The 19,531-nt window shown below is 32.5% G+C and overlaps 1 protein-coding gene across 2 annotated transcripts; it reads left to right on the top strand.

The window, feature by feature from the left end:
- Positions 1-4,732: 4,732 nt before the first annotated feature.
- On the top strand, positions 4,733-18,187 carry LOC139498144 (clathrin light chain B-like). Of its 2 annotated transcripts, XM_071286472.1 has the most exons (6): positions 4,737-4,932; positions 7,905-7,987; positions 9,452-9,566; positions 10,261-10,372; positions 15,082-15,093; positions 17,401-18,187. In XM_071286472.1, exons 1-6 carry the CDS (start codon positions 4,776-4,778, stop codon positions 17,570-17,572), a joined length of 651 nt encoding a protein of 216 aa, XP_071142573.1. In that variant the 5' UTR covers positions 4,737-4,775; the 3' UTR covers positions 17,573-18,187. The 2 variants fall into 2 exon arrangements, with proteins under 2 accessions (XP_071142574.1, XP_071142573.1); XM_071286473.1 differs by lacking the exon at positions 15,082-15,093 and having other exon boundaries at positions 4,733-4,932.
- Positions 18,188-19,531: the final 1,344 nt, after the last annotated feature.

The raw sequence follows: 19,531 nt of genomic DNA, 5'->3' as shown, positions 1-19,531 counted from the left end.
TACACATTAATGCGCTCAAAGACAATGCATAGAAAAAATAGGGAAAGAAATATAGAATAGCGAATAATGGAGTGCTTGTAAATATAGAGAACAACATATTACAAAATAAATATTACCTTAATATTAATACACACAGAAACACAAAGAGACTGGGGAAACTAAATGTGTTTGCGACCGTGAAACATAATTTGGACTTACAGTGCCAATTGTCAGGCAGCAACTTTACATGTTATTTAAGGAATGCATAGCGGGCTATTTAACAGTGTGCACCACATTTTTTATGTTATTTCGAATAGACAGAAAAAAATATTACAGTAATTTCTTATGATTAAAATCTAAATTCCATGTTAAACCGTAGAAAACCATGAAAATACGTTGATGACGTCACGGTCACATGACTAAATTATGTCTATGGGTTCATAACAAAATAACGTCAGCCAATCAGAATACGCGTTACATCCAAAATTGAATTATAGCATTATATATAGTATATATATTTTGTTTATATAGATTAGACCGTTGGTTTTCCCGTTTGAATGGTTTTACACTAGTAATTTTGGGGCCCTTTATAGCTTGTTGTTCGATGTGAGCCAAGGCTCCGTGTTGAAGGCCGTACTTTAACCTATAATGGTTTACTTTTTAAATTGTTATTTGGATGGAGAGTTGTCTCATTGGCACTTTCACCACATCTTCCTATATCTATATAACTTTTGTTAATCCAACGATCAACAACATAAATATAAAGAACTACTCTAGTGGGGTCATCGTTCGGCCTTCAACAACAAGCTTTACATAGAACGCTATAAAAGATTCACAGATGAAAAATGTGAAATAATATATCGTGTACCTTGAATGAACAAATGCAAAATGAGAGGGGTAGAGGGCAATACCTTTTTATACTATAAAAAAAGAAGATGTGGCATGATTGCCAATGAGACAACTATCCACAAAAGACCAAAATGACACAAACATTAACAACTATAGGTCACCGTACGGCCTTCAACAATGAGCAAAGCCCATACCGCATAGTCAGCTATAAAAGGTCCCGATAAGACAATGTAAAACAATCCAAACGAGAAAACAAACGGCCTTACTTATGTATATATATATAAAAAAAAAATGAACGAAAAACAAATATGTAACACATAAACAAACGACAACCACTGAATTACAGGCTCCTGACTTGGGACAGGCACATACATAAATAATGTGGCGGGGTTAAACATGTTTGCGGGATCCCAGCCCTCCCCCTAAACTGGGACAGTGATATAACAGTACAACATAAGAACAAACTATAAAAATCCGTTGAAAAAGGCTTAACTCATCAGATGGACAAAAAATACAGGTGGACGTGGCCGGGTACTTATACATCCCGACACAATAAGACACAATGAACAGATCTGAGAGAACTCGCAGTTATCTGACAGCTGGTTCAAAGCCACTAACAATTATACTAACCTGTTTTGCCCTTTTCCAAGCTTGTGCTAACTGATATAAATTAAAACGTTTAACTGTGTTCAACCCACTGTGTTAATTAACTGTTGTCAACATTTTTGCATTTTTTGTTAACTGTTTTGGCCAAAATCGAGGTGTTGTTAGTTGTTTACAGACCACCTATTGCCCTCCCCCCCCCCCCCCCCCTCTAAAAAAAACAGAAAAAAGGGACAATTTTACTTGTAAAGATTATAAGTTATAAGACGTCAAATCCTATATGTTAAACACTATAACAATAGCTAATCGGTCGCCCTGATAAGTCCATATAGGTGAAGAATTATAAGTGAAAATGTATGTCTTTGTGCAAAGTACACTAATTTTCTTGTTGCAGTACACCTGTTACTCCCTTCATTTATGTCGATCTATCTTGAAGAACCTATAACTACTGTTAATTGTTTCTCGTTCTTAATATACAATATACGTGAAATACTTGCCACTGGAGGACATTCAAGCATTCATCAATAAATCAACTTGATAACAGTTAATTAAAATACTTTGCACTTGCTTCCTCTATCGACTTATTGTTTTTGGCCTGGGAGGCGGAATTGTCATTTTTACAATGCATCCTTAAAAATTGAACTTGAATTTTACCTAGTTAATTGGTCTTGTTTTTTTCCTATTACAGTTTTGATTAGTCGATCTATATATTAGTTTTCAAGATAATAAACAAAATACAATTACTGGTAAACAAATTGTCAGTAAAGGGCAGTAACTCCAATCAGGAGTCGACTGAAGATTTCGACCATTTAACTTATTCGACTTGTTAATTGGTCATTTTCATAAAAATAAATAAAAAATACAAAGATTTGGTATGATTTCTCATGAGATAACTATCACCAAATTTCAAATGAAGTGGATGTAAGTAATTTGAGGCAACCGATACGTTCATCAACAATGAGAAAACCCCATATCGTATATAGTCGTATAAAAAACGACCCCCATATGAACCAATGACAATCATTTATTAGATAGGTCTATAAATCAATCATTTCTGTTATAGTATATAAGATTTGAGACAAACATGGAAAACTGGTAAAAATCGCCATTAAGGGCTATAACGCCAATAAAGAGTTGTCACCCGATTTCAGTAATATTGGTAACTCATTTGTAGATCTTTTTTTCTAAAAATCTAATACCCGCGAGCCAACTTAAGACTCTTTTAAGTGTTGTTTAGTTTTCATTTTAAGTCACAAGCAAGTTAACCACTAAAACTATGTAAAAATCATCATTGAAGACCAATTACTCTAGTAATGAGTCATATCGAACGATTTCACCCATGTGATTTATTTGCGCATATTGTCTTGCTGATCACTATGATATTTTTTACCTGCTCTGATTAAAATAGTACATTTCTGTAGCAATGGCTATGTTGGTGGTCAATATAGTGACTTTGGAATTTTGGCAGTTCTTCATGTAACGAGTAGTATTAATATTTACTTTTCGAAAATGTACCTGGTCAACAAAAACAATTATAAAGAAGATTTTACTCATTTAGTTTAATAAGTAAACACTATAACAGTATTTCAGATACATATAATCTGGTACTTTTATACTAGTATATGCTGAATAGTTCTACATGTATTCGTTAAAATCATTGATCATGAAGGTTAAGGATGTAATTTAAGTCTTAGGCGAAGTTTTTGAATTTGTGTCAGATTTTCGGACTAGCTCCTTATTGTTGACGGTTTTTCCATACGATACAAGGTAAAATATTTGGCATCATAACACTTATTTATCTTTTCGAATAATAATTAATAGCTAATAAAAGACAATTTAACGAAAGCAGATTCTTGATTTGCTCTCTTTTGATTTGAGACCAAAAAAAAGGTAAAAGTCCGAGTCAGGCTTTTTCATGTCTCAAAAAGGAGCTTCATGACCTAACATTATTTTTAGCTTATTTTGATTCTTAACTAATGCTCCTCCGGCTTAAAGTATCAATTTTGAATTCTTTATTTATTTAATATCACCGTAAGTACATCCTTAAGGGAAAATGAAATAAAAACACAAAATTTGAGCATCCATTTGTAGGTATCAGGTCCGTTCGCGCCCAATATACTTTCGCACCCTACACGTTCGCACCTCGTACGTTCGCACCCAAGGTACGTTCGCACTCTACACGTTAGCGCCCAATTTTAATTGAAATTCCAGCTGAATAATTGGAAAATCATGAGTGTTGTTATGCCCCACCTACGATAGTAGAGGGCATTATATTTTCTGGTCTGTGCGTCCGTTCGTCCGTTAGTCCGTCCGTTTGCCGTCTATCCCGCTTCAGGTTAAAGTTTTTGGTCAAGGTAGATTTTGATGAACTTGAAGTCCAATCAACTTCAAACTTAGTACACATATTCCCTATGATATGATCTTTCTAATTTTAATGCCAAATTAGAGTTTTTATCCCAATGTCACGGTCCACTGAAAATAGAAAATGAAAGAGCGAGTGGGGCATTCGTGTACTGAGGACACATTCTTGTTTTTAATTGCTTTCGTGTAAATAATGAATGTATTTATAGCTTGGTATGAGTAAAAGATTGAAGATTTTAAATGAAAAACACAAAAGATAATTGTTTTTAACAGCTTGGTCCCTTTGATCTGAAACAATAAAACAATAAAATATAGCAATACATGATCAAACATGATAAAATTTATTCAACACACAAAAAAAAACCGTAGTCAGAATCTCACTCCATTTTGAAACAAGTCAATGAAACAAAGTTATAGCAATACACTAACCAAAACATGATTAAGAGTTATTCAACACAAAATAAAAAGTTGACAGAATCCCACTTTTTTATTTAGAAAGGAATATTATTTTTTATAACAATACACTATCCAAAACGTATTAAAGGGAAAAAAATCTAATGATATGATATACTATTCAAATCATTGTTTTAACTGAATCATGAAAAAAACCAACTAACAAATTTAATACCAATTTTAATAAACTTGAGAAAGGAAATGGGGAATGTGTCAAAGCAACAACAACCCGACAATTATGCATATATACGTCTACTGACAAATAAAAACCATTATAATATATAAGTAAACAAAAACGTTATTTTAAGATCTACACAGAACTATATATTAAAAAAAGTAATATTAAATAGGTTTTTACAAATGACCAGTGTCATTTAAATAATCTGATACTTTAACCACAGTTGTAACGATTTGTTAAAAATAACGATAACAATGGTTCATGCACGGAAACAAACTGTGTGGTAATTTTTAGTTTTAGGCTCACCATAAACAGGAAGTGTTAATCAGGTGACGTCACATTAAAATTAAGAATGGCAGATTTCGATGCTTTTGAGAGTTCAGCCCCAGAAGGAGAATTAGAAGACCCAGCAGCAGGATTTCTCGCTGATCAAGACAAGGAATTAGCAGAACTAGAAGATGACAACTTCGGTGAAGACAGTACAGCACAACCAGTTCAACAACAACAAGGTTCTTGCCTAAACACCGAGTCGGCTTGGGGACCCACCCCCTTTTCATGTTCAATATTTTATGAATCAATGCTTTGTTAGGTTTTGTTTGGGGTACTGAAAGACTCACTTGACATTTGTTCTTTATTATATTAAAACTTTTGAAGAAAAGAGCGATTAAATATATATACATATTTGATGTACTTGGGGGACGGCAATTTTGTTCTTCTTCTTCTTCTTCTTTTGTTACAGAAAACCATCAACGTACTGATGTTTACTTTCCGGCGCATGCCTGGTAAATGTTTTTTAGTAAATTTATGTTGATAAATTTTGTCAAAATATAAATTAACAAAATATTTCTTATTCAAAGTTGTTTTGGTCATATATTTTCGTATTTTCAATTTTTTACAATTTTTCTTTGTTTTTAATTTATACAATTTTTTATTTAGTTTTTAAATATTACATTTTTTATTTTTAGTTTTTTGGTATAAGATAAAAACAAGAGTATCTGTTTATTTCAGATGAGGGTAAGTATCAAGGAGTACGTCGTGTGTGAGTGCATCCTTGAAGTTTTCTGTAGTACTGTTTTTGGTAATTTCAGGGGTTAGTTTGTTCCAGTCTTTGATGGTTTGACAGAAGAAAGAAAATTTATAGCTGTCTTTATTGCAATGAATTTGTCTGTAGGATTCTTTATTGGTGGATCTTGTAGTAGGCTGACTCTGTTGTAATACATTTTGCGATGGAATGGCTATCTTTTCATTTACAATTTTGTGGAACATTATAAGCCTTGTTCGTAGTCGGCGTTCTTGTAATGTTTGCCATTTCATGGTATCTAGCATCTCAGACACACTGCTGGTGTTGTGATGTCTATTGCACACATACCTTGCTGCCCGTCTTTGTACTTTTTCCAGTGATTTTATATTTTCGTTTGTAAATGGGTCCCATACAGTACAACAGTATTCCAACTTTGGTCTTATGAGTGTTTGGTATGCTCTTTCTTTAATTGTTTGCGATTGGACTTTAAGGTTTCTTCTGATGAAACCTAAGGATTTATTTGCTTTTGCAGCAGTTTGTTGGATGTGAGTGTTCCATTTTAGGTCTGCTGAGATGGTGATGCCTAAGTATTTTGCATGTTTTACAGATTCTAAGATGTGTCCATACATGTTATAATAAAAGTGGATGGGATTTCTTTTTGTTGTTATATTCATGATGTTACACTTGTCTGGATGGAAAGACATAAGCCAATCTTTTTCCCATTGTATGGCAGCTTCTAGGTCTTCTTGAAGCTTGAGGCAGTCGTTTTGAGTTTTAATTTGTCGGTAGATTATGCTGTCATCTGCAAAGAGTCTGATTTTGCTATGTTGGATGTAATCTGGGAGGTCATTTATGTAAATTAAGAATAGTATCGGTCCTAGCACTGTACCCTGTGGGACTCCTGATGAGACTGGTATTTTTGAAGATGACATGTTTTCTAAAAGTACTGTTTGTGTTCTGTTTGAAAGAAAGGAGTCTACCCAGTTAATGATTTGATCTGATATGCCAAAGTATTTCATTTTGTATAGTAATCTTTTGTGTGGTACCTTGTCGAAAGCTTTAGCAAAATCCATGATAATAAGATCTGTTTGTATGTTCTTGTCGTTGTTTTGGAATAATTCATGTATCAGTGAGATGATTTGTGATTCACATGATCGTTTTGCCCTAAATCCATGTTGTAATTCATATAGAGTGTTGTTTGTTTCTAAGTGATTCATCATGCTGCTTGCAAAGATATGTTCGAGTAGTTTACAAGCTATGCATGTCAGTCAGGGGTACTACTTGTACAAGTGTATTTTATTTACTTGAAGAAGTAAAAAAATATATACATATATAAGTAAATAAATAATGTTTAAATAATCTCCCCTTCATTTTCTCAAAAATTTACTTGTATAAGTAAATTTTTCTTACAATCCAACAAAAATCCTTAAGTTTTGAGATGTAAAATCATGCCTTTAATGATTTTTCCCAGGTTTGCTCAAACTTTTTAATTAAAGTTCAATGTTTCATCTCATTAGTTCAACAAAGAAACTGATTGCGCAAAGATCTTAAGTATTTGCACAAGGCCTTCAAAAATTGCTCCTTGGGGGCTTGTAAATGAGCAGTGTTCTGAAGATAACAGACAATTGGGATTTTCATTGTCCATGAAATTGCACTGAAATGATTAGTAAAGACATCTGCAAAGAGCAGATAATTTAAAATTCTATTAGAGCAAAGAAATCCAAAGATTTCAATAAAAGAAGATAGGATGACTTTTTTACTTCTACAAGTAAAAAAATCTGAATGTCTAAGGGACATTACTCAGCCAATATTTTTTTTTACCTATACAAGTAAATAAAATTCACTTGTATAAGTATCGTACAAATTTACTTATATGTGTATATTTATTTTTACTTCTTCAAGTAAATAAAATACACTTGTACAAGTAGTACCCCTGACTGCATGTTAAGGATATAGGCCTATAGTTGCCTGGGTTGTGTTTATCCCCTTTTTTGAATACAGGTGTGACATTTGCGTGGTTCCAGTCAGATGGTACTTTGCCTGTTTGTAGTGATCTTGTAAATATTAAAAAAAATGTTATTAAAGCCCTCCCCCTTTTTTCCCAATAACTATTAATAATGCCCAGTGGTAAACGTTAAGTTCAAGTATCAGGTGTCAGGTTTATGGATTTTTTTTAAACCTGTCCGTAAAATTTAATAAAGCTCATGTTTTTAATAAAAAAATAACAGAACTGTCATGACTGTTTTAACATGTTTAATAATTTAAAAGCCAGTATTGGTACCTTTGACGTAACTATACATATAAGAAAAAGTTTTTGACTTGTAAAGTTTAGAAAAAATATTTGAAAGCTTTTTAACCAAAATTAAAAACTGTGAACACTAATTGAGTATGTTGAGAACAAAATTATATGTATGTAACAATATATTGCTATTAATTAACCAATTTTCTTTTTGATTTCAGATGATTTAGGAATGTTTAATGATGCAACAGATACTCAACAAACAAACTATGATTCTTATGAAAACTTTGAGGAAGCACCACAGGTATTGTAATAGAATGATAGATATTGGGTATACTATTTTTTCATGACCATAATGTCTGTTGCTGAGTTTTTCTCTTATTTCACAGAACTAATCAAAACCTAGATACATATAGATAATATATATAAAAAAAGAAGATGTGGAAAGTTGTCTCATTGGCAATCATACCACATCTTTTAAGAGACCAATATGACACAGAAATTAACAACTATAGGTCACTGTATGGCCTTCAACAATGAGCAAAGCCTACACTGAATAGTCAGCTATAACAGGCCCTGAAATGACAATGTAAAACATTGCAAATGCAAAACGAGAAAATTAACAGCCTTATTTAGTTAAGAAAAATGAACAAAAAACAAATATGTAACACATAAACAAACAACAACCACTGCAGTACAGGCTTCTGACTTGGGACAGGCACAAACATAGATAATGTGGCAGGGTTAAACATGTTAGCAGGATCCCAAACTTCCACCTTACCTGGGACAGTGGTGTACATTGGTTTCAAGCTAGCAAGGTGATAGAGGCAACACTGTAGCTCACCAAGAATATAAAATGTGTTGACAAAGAGAAATGACTGACAATGAGACCTCAACATAATATACTAAAAAATATAATTGCAATAATTGTGTAAAACAAAATTGCAAATGAAAAAAAAATCACAGATAAATAAACAAACCAAGACAAATAAATAAATAAAACCATTCAATTAAGACCAACAATAAAAACCAGCTGGTACATGTATATAATTTAATGATGCATGTATATCATGTATATTAGGTACAGTGACGACTGTTTATGATAACATTGTAAAGCTTGGGATATTGATCCTGTTTCTACAGCGGTTGCTTTAGTTTTACATTTTTCTTTTGAATTTTCTTGAGTAAAGACATGATAAAGGTATATCCAAATAAACCTTTCTGATGTATGAAATTTATAAATACATGTAAGCATGTGCAGTGGGGTTGCTTCCCCTTAGTACAGGTAGAACATATATAGCCAGTCTTTACTCTTAATCAACTGAGCTAGAGAATCGATTCTTTGGCTCAGTGGGTTAAAGCACTGACTGTCACCCAGACGATCGGGGTTCGAATCCCGGTGGTGACGATATGAATTTGTAGAGTTGATACGTGCTCTCGGTTACATTTGGTGCCCAACTAAAAAATCCACGATGGTTATCTGGAGTATAGCCAGGGTTTGTGTTGTTTAGAGTCATATATATAAAGATATGATGACTCTTGTGGTGGGGGAAGAGTGTAGCGGGGTTGCTTCCCCTTAGTACAGGTAGAACATATATAGCCAGTCTAAATCAACTGAGATAGGGAATCGATTCTTTGGCTCAGTGGGTTAAAGCACTGACTGTCACCCAGACGACCGGGATTCGAATCCTGGTGGTGACAATATGAATTTATAGAGTAGATACATGCTCTCCGGTTACACATGTAATATGATATTTTAATTTTGTAGACAAATGGCCCATCTGATGCATTTTCTGCCATAACACAGCAAGATCAAATACGGGCAGAACCTGAAAAAATCAGAATATGGCGAGAGGAACAACAAGACAGATTGGAACAGAAAGGTTTGTGACTAGAGAGTGGAACTGTAGCATCGTTGTTAAGTAGAGTCAATTGAAAAAATGTTAAATGCTGGTGAATTGCATTATTTAAGTTAAGCTAAAAACTTCTTTGAATACTTTTAAAGAATTTTCAAGATTGCTATTGTATTATATAAATCTGAAATACAATTGAGAAAGGAAATGGTGAATGTGTCAAAGCGACAACAACCCGACAATAGAGCAGACAACAGCTGAAGGCCACCAATGGGTCTTCAATATAGCGAGAATTCCCTCATGAATAGCTAAGCATAACTGAGGGCCTCAAAATTACATTAACATTGTATTCATTGTCATTTTTTATTTATTTTGATATTCAGCATAAATATATGCTCTCAGAAATATAGTTCTCTAGTCATTGAGTCAACATGTCCATAGTGGCCATGAGTATTGCTGAAGACAACCTTAATAAATAATGAATTTGAAACATTTCTCATTTTAATATCATTTTCATGTAGAGGCTGCACATCAATTTTAGTGTTCAATTTTCCTGCACTTCATCTCTGTATTCCCTCATTGTACTGTAGAACCCCCATGTGAAATTCTACCTAATTTTAAAAGTGTCTTGTCCCAAAAATGCATGAATTTTAAAATTGCAACTAGACATTCTAGCAAACAACAATCAACCAGTCAACATTAAATTTCCTGAATTTTATTGCAGACAAAGAAGAGGAACAAAAGAAAATAGACATGAGAGAAAGTGCAAAGAAAGAATTAGATGATTGGTACAAACATAACGCTGAACAGTTAGAGAAAACTAAAGAAAATAACCGGTATGGAGCATAACTTTTTTTCAAAGCAGAAAAGCACCTATTCGGCTATTGTGGCATTTGTATTCTGGTCTATACATATGTTGTATAAGCTTGACACTAACATTTTCATGTTGAAAAAAAGGATTTCTTTTTAAAATCTTTTTCTTTCAAATCATCTTCTGTCAAATCCTATCATGCCTATGGTGTACTTTTCCTGCACCCTTTTATGATATACATGTATGTAAGCTTTTCAATCTCTCCTTAAAAATTGTAATAATTAAATCTTTGTTGTCAAACAAAAATAATTTAGATAGTTGAAGTGAAAAACAGTCCATGATCATGCTGATACAAATGTAATTGTACATCTTACATGTCTTAACCAACATTTTTCCAATTTTGAGCTTTTTTCCAATTCTAAATTTGTAAGTCATGTTGGTTAATTTCGATATATTAAATAAAGATCCAAATTTGACACTGAAGTTATGGTTATTTTTCAATTTAAACATGTTAAAAGTAAATAATATCCTTAAATTAGTTGTTTACAGTATACATGTACATGATGTAGTACATGTGCAGTACACACAAGGGGTTTCAGTCAAAGATCACACTTGATATTAAATTAACAGCTGTTGTGAATGCTGGTCATGCTGGTAGGTGATATACCCTGCAGTATCTCTGTTTATGGCAGAGTACTTAGTTGTTGTGTTGCCTGTCAAAACTGAAAGCAAGATGAAATTTGATCGTCAGCATTCACCCTTGGCCAGTTTAGCAGCTGCAGTGACTAACAATTTAACAAGTGATTTTGAACTGAATCGCCATGCATGTGTGTGCTTTATCTACTTATCTATTCTGCCTTATTCTACTTAAGTTTTTATATACTTTGTAACATGTGTGCCTTAAACGTATTGCACAAGCTTCAACTCACTCTTATTACTTTTAAAAATGTGCCTTAAAAATGTTTTGCATAAGCTTTTACTACCAACTTGATGGCTGATTGTTATCTTTAAAAAAGCCTTATAATTCAGTGTTCTCACTAAGGACAGTCCGTGAACTCTCCTGGACTCATGCAAATCTGTCTGACTCCCCATTTTCAAAACTGGTGAGTCCAAAATTGCACAAAATTAAAATATTTTGTATAAACAGAACACATGACATATTATAGCAAATTAAAGTTTAAAAGTAATCTGAATTTAATGTAATTTGATTGCTCTTTTAATAGGGCAAGGATCAGATAAAGTGTAACATATGTGTGACATAACGTCCATCACATTTAATTTAATATATGACATTTTTAAATATATCACAGGATACTTTACCATTTCAGAGTTGAGTTTTGTGATTATAAAGATAGTTCTTTGGTTCAATACCTGTAAAAAGATATTCAAACATAGGCACAGCTTTTGTGACGGATGTTACATTGCCAAGTTTGACACCCTAATTTTCAATCAAAATAACATGGCAATCTATTTTAAATGCAATAAAATAATAAGTTATTACCTTCTTGTTCTCATACCTAAAACTATGCATCAGTAAGTGAACAATTTGATATAAAAAAAAGTGGGGGGAAAAAAGTAATGGCCGTCTCAAAAATATGAAGCATATTTTTTTAGTTTCCAATCCAGTTACTCACAAATAAGTTCCTGAAGAGTCAAAAATGTTTTAATCATGTAATTGGTTGTAGTTGTAACCTAAAATATCATTGGTAAAAGGCTTCTTATTATAAATTCACAACTTAAGTGTGACGGAAGTTTTGTTTGACAGTTTGACATTTTGCAAGTCATGTGTCACATCCATGTGTACAATTTGTCACGGACGTCACAAAAAATAAGATGCATATTCTGTAAGTTTTCATACCAGTCTCTTACAACTGGACAACTGGTGGGTCAGAATAGTTAAAACAATATAGATGGTTGTAGAGGTAGCCTTAAGAATAAATTAAAAATGAATTCTAATAATAAATTATTTGTTTAGTGTTACGAAGGTTTTGTTTTGACAGTTTGACATTTCTGTGCATGCAATTTCTTGAGAGATCTTCAAAAACTGTTTTGAGCTATTTTCTCAAATTTTCCTAAGACTTTCTGTATGATAATTTTTCATATCACACTACCTTACAACTCAAGTGATATGGGTTTTTTTCAATCATCTAGAAATCAATAAATAAGTAGTTATGGAATAGGGTCAAATATAACAGCTGTGCCTTACATTTGATGAATATAGCACTTAAATGACAGGACTTCACTTTTCTTTTACACAATTTCAAAGTTAGGGTCGAATAATTCCATTTCACAGGTACGATGGAGGAACACTGTTAAAAACACAAAAGATTGCTACTTGTGAATGTTCGCCGTTACATGGTAATTATCTTGGAGGTCAAGCAATAATGGTTGTTTATTTGGCAATTGTCAAGTAGTAATGGGCATCGGACAGTTTTCATGCTCTGATCAGAATATCTCATTCTGCCAAACAATTATCGCTAATAACGGTTTCGCTAGGAAAATCAAATAAACGGACCATATATCTATATGAAGCTTTCGCGTTCAAAGCACTTTTCAGCAATTCATGAATAATTCTAGGGCGCCCGTGACACTTGAAAAAGTTTATGACCGACACTAAACTTACCCGCCTCCAAAGTGGTTCCTTCCATTTTACGCACATAGATCGATGACGTAGTTCTCATGCGTACCCAAACCATCGTTGAGCACATAGTTTTGTGACGTTAATCACAGTAATAAGTAAATAGACACGGCTTGTACGGTAATTACTATTTTGACCGAAAAAGCTCTTACAGCTTTGAACACGCCGTCTTCTGAAACATATATTACCCATTGCTATCTCTTCTTATCAGTTTTAAAATTTAAACCTTTTCACGATTCATGAAGTTTTAAAATGTAAATTGGGGCATAACAGTTAATTTTGAACGATGTTTTAAATTACATGATTTTTTGACCGACACCATAACGGACGAATGGTGATTTTTAAAGAGTTTTTTTCTCCTTTAAGCTACATAAATTAGGCAAACTTATTAGTTTGAAGTGTTCATTGACACTTCATCTCTCAATATTAATAAAGCTGAATAATGTGAAAACAGACAAAGGGAATATGATTTTCCATTTTCTGAAGGGCCCACAAAATGTCACAAAATGGCAGACAAAAAACGTTGACATTTCAGCATAAAACATCATAAAAAGAAGGACTAAAAATTGCTTATGATTGAAGTTATTTATTATATATATACACAATATACACCACAATTTATTGATTTCTGAGTCTTATTTATACAAAGAAATAAAAAAAAATAACCATGAAAAATGTTCGGGCGTTACTTTTTATACGCCCGGGACGGGACGTATTATGGTATACCGTTGTCCGTCCGTCCGTCTGTCCGTCCGTCCGTCCGTCCGTCCGTCTGTCCGTCCGTCCGTCCGTCCGTCGTCCACACTTCGGACAATAACTCAAAAACACCTTCATCAATTCCCATGAAACTTAAGTGAATTGTTTATATCTATTGATGTAAGCTCCCTTTCGTTTTTTTTTAATTTCAGATTTTAAGTTTTGGATTTATGGGGCTTTATTCATAAAAAAAGGGGGAATTTTCAACACTTCGGACAATAACTCAAAAAGGCTTTCACCAATGTCCATGAAACTTTGGTGAATTGTTTATATCTATTGACGTAAGCTCCCTTTCGTTTTTTTTTAATTTCAGATTTTAAGTTTTGGATTTATGGGGCTTTATTCATAAAAAAGGGGGGATTTTCAACACTTTGGACAATTACTCAAAAAGGCTTTCACCAATGTCCATGAAACTTTGGTGAATTGTTTATATCTGTTGATGTAAGCTCCCTTTCGTTTTTTTTTAATTTCAGATTTTAAGTTTTGGATTTATGGGGCTTTATTCATAAATAAAGGGGGATTTTTAACACTTCGGACAATTACTCAAAAAGGCTTTCACCAATGTCCATGAAACTTTGGTGAATTGTTTATATCTATTGATGTAAGCTCCCTTTCAATTTTTATAAATTTCAGATTTTAAGTTTTGGATTTATGGGGCTTTATTCATAAAAAAAAAGGGTGATTTTTAACACTTCGGACAATAACTCAAAAAGGCTTTCACCAATGTCCATGAAACTTTGGTAAATTGTTTATATCTATTAATGTAAGCTCCCTTTCAATTTTTATAAATTTCAGATTTTACATTTCCGTGTTATGAATTTTTATGCTTAAAAAAGGGGTGATTTTTCCAATTTTGGGACAATAACTAACACTTTCACAAAATTTTATGTATGGATGAAAAATTAAGAAAACAGACTTAGTTAAATTTGAGGTAGCCTTAATAGTGCCAATTTTTTTGTGCATTTTTATTTATTATTTGGGGGGGGGGGGGGTTATTTGACAGGGCTCACACTATTTCTAGTTGATCATATAAATTCATTTAAAGCATAAAAGACAAGTTAAAAGAGCAACGGGCGTATCATGCGCCTAAGCGCAGCCCTTTATTACACTTTATCTGATCCTTGCCCAATAAGGTCATAGAGAACAAAATGATAAATTAAATTGCAATTAATTATCTACTTCTTACTGTTAGACTCACCATGGCCAAAAATTATGAGTCCCTAGCCTCGCCTTTGAAAATCCTTAGTGAGAACCCTGACTTGTATGTCGATGTCAGTGTTAACATTTCTGCATTATCTATCACAAATAATGTTCCAATTGCATATGTTTTAATCATCTAGCCGGGACAACATGTAAGTATTCAACTGTTAAGTTATTTCTGGCGCAGCAGGTACTATTTGTTATATGTAGTTATGTGCCACAGGTACTTGTGTTGTGTTATAACTTTCTGCAGATACTGTTTATTCACATAATTGTGAAGTTATGTTATACAGGTACTGTTTGTTGTGTACCGTAGTTACTTGCTACATGTACTTTTTGTTGTGTACCCTAGTTACTTGCTACATGTACTTTTTGTTGTCTAGTTATGAGCTACATGTATCTTTTGTTGTGTAGTTTAATACATGTTACAAGTACTATTTGTTGTTTAGTTACTTGCTACATGTACTTTTTGTTGTCTAGTTATGAGCTACAGGTATTTTTTGTTGTGTAGTTGAATACAAGTTACCATGGTTACAAGTATTTTTTGTTGTTTAGTTACATGCAACAGGTACTTCTTGTTGTGAAGTTATGGGCTACTTGATTTTTGTTTTGTTTATAGTTACTTTTTTTAGCTAGTGACTGAATCAGTTTTCATGATCATGATAACATTTTCAACTTTCAAGCCCATTGCCAAGTTGTGGTGAACAGTGATGGCTGTTTTTTTAGAGTGATAGTACAAATCATTAAACCACTTTTTCTGCAATCATAATTGATATTAAAACTTTGACTTGTGCAACTTTGAACACACAATAACTAGTAACAGAATGTGAATAAATCTAAATTGCATGGTGGGTTTCTGTAGAATAAAGTGCATGATGAATGTATTTAATGATATTTGGAATTTTTTATTTCAAACTTTTCCTAGAACAGTCATGTGACAGTGTCAAATGAATGTACTGCATTAGAATATGTATAATATTGATAGTACCAAATTTTGAACAGCTGCTACTCTCAACTTTGAATTTGAAGGTCATAAATATTTGTTTGACTGTCTCAACTCTGTGCTGCCAGTTAAACTGCAATTGCAACCGTCAAATCCAGTTTTGATAGTGGCAAATCTTTAAATATGGTACTTGTATAGCATTATATGTAGATTTTGTTGGATGTGTCATTATTTTAAATGTCTGCATTGCTATTAAATATTTCATTGTCTGGCTCTTTAAGTTTGCAGGTTAATCATGTTAATCATACATTAGTTAATTATATATATAAATATTAAACAGAGCTATATAGGTGCTAACATGTTTGATGACATTAATAGAGAGCTGAGTTCTCAAAATCAAAATTTCATCTTTTATTTGAAATAATGCATAGCCAGGTATTTGAAATCAGTTCTCCTGTTTTTTGAGGATGGGTTGTTTTTAACAAACAAAAAGTAAACATTATATATAAAAAAACAGTGTTTTAATGAGCATGATGAGTAGTGTTGTGTTTATCCTTTCAGGGCTATTTACTTTTTAACAGTTCTAACTTGTATAACTAGTTTACTTCATACAACCAAAAGTAGGCAAATTGAATGCATCTTCTTAAAAATGTATTACAATGTATTAATGTAGTAACCTCAATAGCTAGTTAATACCTTCTTAACTGTTGTGAAAAAGCTCATGCTATGTAAGCACATATTTATGTTACACTCACAGGGGTACATCTTGTAGAAGCTATATATGAATATATAGTGCTTCATTTATATAAGTAATTCTACATGCAGTCCATCCCTATAACATGTATAAGACACTATCAAGTCAACTCGCAATGTTCTAACAAATTTCGATCGACTTCCATTAAACATATCTAAATAGTGAAAATACTGAGTGATTTATTATAATCAGATAATGTAGCTCATAAAATTAAAATTCTTTCTATAGAACATGGCAGTGTTTGTTTTTTGACTTACATTATAAAGCTATGGTTGGCTAAATCCTAGTTCAATTCTAAGCATAAAAAAACGCTCCAAAGAATGGAAGATGAACATTCTGGTTAGACTAGATTCTTCATTTCATCTGTCTTTGTCACATTTTTATTGCATTTTTTACAGCAGCTACATCTTTTTATGTTCTTGAATTGTTAAATGACACCAAGCTTAACATGATCATACTAAACATAGTTTTACATGTTGTCAGTTACTTTGACCCTCTATGTGCAGTTTTTCCAAAAAACATATAATTAAAAATGTCATGTACAAGTATGAACTATGATCCTTTTATTGCATTTAGTCAACAACATACATGCACATTGAACTGAGCTAATTATTGAGCAAAATTACATTTTGTTGGTCTTACTTTATAAACTGAATTTGATTTATGATCTAAACATTAACTTTTATTCCTATTTATATTTCCAGGGCTTCAAAAGCAGATTTTGTGAAACATTAATTTTTTATTCTTATTTTATATTTCTAGGGCATCAGAAGCAGCCTTTGTGAAAGAACGTGACGAGACCCAGCCAGGTGGAGAATGGGAGAAGATTTGTCGATTGTGTGAATTTAATCCCAAAAATTCTAAAAACATGAAGGATGTTTCACGGTTCAGATCAATTCTCCTGCAGTTGAAACAGACACCACTTGTTAGATAGACAAACGATGGATACAGATATTTATTGACATTCCAGAAGAAAAATTATAGAAGAAAAAACAGTACTGTGTACTTCTTTTAAATACAATAAAAAAAGTTTCAACATTTATTAATCACCAAAAACTAAATAAATGAGAACAAGGAAATGAATGTCTTGTGAAATACATGTCGTTATTAGGAATTTAGGTGGAAAATAGGACATCCTTGAATGTTGTGCTTTAAATTTCAAACATTGTTATCTCCCTTAGTTAACATTATCAAAAGTTTAATGGACCGTGATATAAGTAGGTACTTTTTATTCAATTTAAAAGTAATGTATTATAAAATATACTAAATCAAATTAAATAAAGAGATATGTTTATCTCCCTTCATCATGTTTACTCAAATTAAATCAAGATATTTTCTCTTAAAAATGTAGTTCAAATTGTTATACATGACTACAATTATTCATTGTATTATTCATATGCATTAAATTCATCAGACTTAATTATAAATCTTAATTCAGATTTTGTTTGCAGAACGAAGTAGTACATTCACTGATTGTATGTTGTAAAACTGTATTTAATCACAGACATAAATATAAAATGAATGATTAAAATATTGTAATACTCTAAAACGGCTGTTTATTTTTTTCTATTCTCTTTCTAGAACATGCAGATGTTGTCTAAGGTGATTTTGAAAAAAAATGTGGTATGCAGGGTTTCCCCTGGGTCAAATATTTATTCGCCACCTCTTTCGCCAAAACAATATATTTTTTGCCACTTTATTATTTTTTTTGCCAAGTAACATAAATATATTTTTCGTTTAAAATTTACCTTTTTTCTTTCCCCCCCCCCTTTTCCCTTTAATACGATGATTTTGCCCCATTGTGTCTATGATTATTCTCTCAAACTTATTTTAAGAGTCTACATTTTACTAAGAAGTGGTTTTTATCACATGAAATTGATCCCTCATTTCATGCATGTGTAGTCATAACATTGAAGGGCTAATCTCAATTGAGGGGCTGTTCCTAACCTTTTGAATAGATTTCTTCATAACGACAGTTTTCTTTTCTTGACCATCGTAAATGAAAAAGTTGAGACGTAAAACTATTATTGAAACACATGTGTCACTCAACCCTAATCAATTAACAATAATATTAAAGTCAAAGGATAGTAAAAGTTTTAAATCGGATATTTTTCTTGCTTTTGAACATGTTTCGTCACAACAACAGCTTTCTTCTCTTAATCATCTTTCAGAGGAGAGGAGACGTCACAAGTTTGCTTCAAACACGTGCGTCGCAAAGTGACAAATATATTCTTTATGCGACATTTAGCGGAAGCCATTTAACCATATCATTTTGTCAAACAATTCAATCAACACCGTTATTAATTAGTCCTTTGTTGTCGATACCCATAAAATGTAATCAGCTGATTATTGATTTTCTGTCCAAATCTTAATGAGGTCAAGGTGATTCCGAGTATTGTCTGATCAGTTTAAGTCCGAGAAACTTGAAAAAAAATAAAAATAAACAAGATGGAGGAAAATAAATCGTTATATATTTCTTTCGCCAAATTCTTTCGCAAATGACGAATTTTTATCGCCACAATTATTATTTTTTCGCAAATTGCGAAAATGGCGACCGCCAGCGGAAACCCTGGTGGTATGGGCTGTGTTAATTGTTAAAGGCTGTAGAAAGACCTATAGTAGTTAATTTCTTTGTCATTTGTGGTCTTGTGAGTCTAATTGGCAATTATACCACATCTTTTTTGTATGAAAATACCTTCAGTTCATTCACTAAGTATTTTCAAAGTTGAAGACAAACTGACAATACCAAGGAAAACTAGAAAAACTATGAAAGGAAGGGGAAGTCAACAACACATGTACATTACATAGAAAAACTGAAGGCTGAGCAGTGCAAACCACACAAAAAACCAAGGGGTGATCTGTCACTCTGTACGGTTAAACAATTCCTGATACA

Source organism: Mytilus edulis, chromosome 12 (assembly GCF_963676685.1).
Source record: "Mytilus edulis chromosome 12, xbMytEdul2.2, whole genome shotgun sequence".
Classification (NCBI taxonomy): Eukaryota; Metazoa; Mollusca; class Bivalvia; order Mytilida; family Mytilidae; genus Mytilus; species Mytilus edulis.
This window is presented reverse-complemented; position numbering and strand designations above follow the sequence as displayed.

Excerpts from the sequence above, each read along its gene's own strand:
- LOC139498144 (XM_071286472.1), top strand. The coding sequence starts at position 4,776 with ATGGCAGATTTCGATGCTTTTGAGAGTTCAGCCCCAGAAGGAGAATTA. Across the intron at positions 4,933-7,904 it reads ACCAGTTCAACAACAACAAG|ATGATTTAGGAATGTTTAAT; the intron begins GTTCTTGCCTAA and ends TTTTGATTTCAG. Across the intron at positions 7,988-9,451 it reads ACTTTGAGGAAGCACCACAG|ACAAATGGCCCATCTGATGC; the intron begins GTATTGTAATAG and ends TTAATTTTGTAG.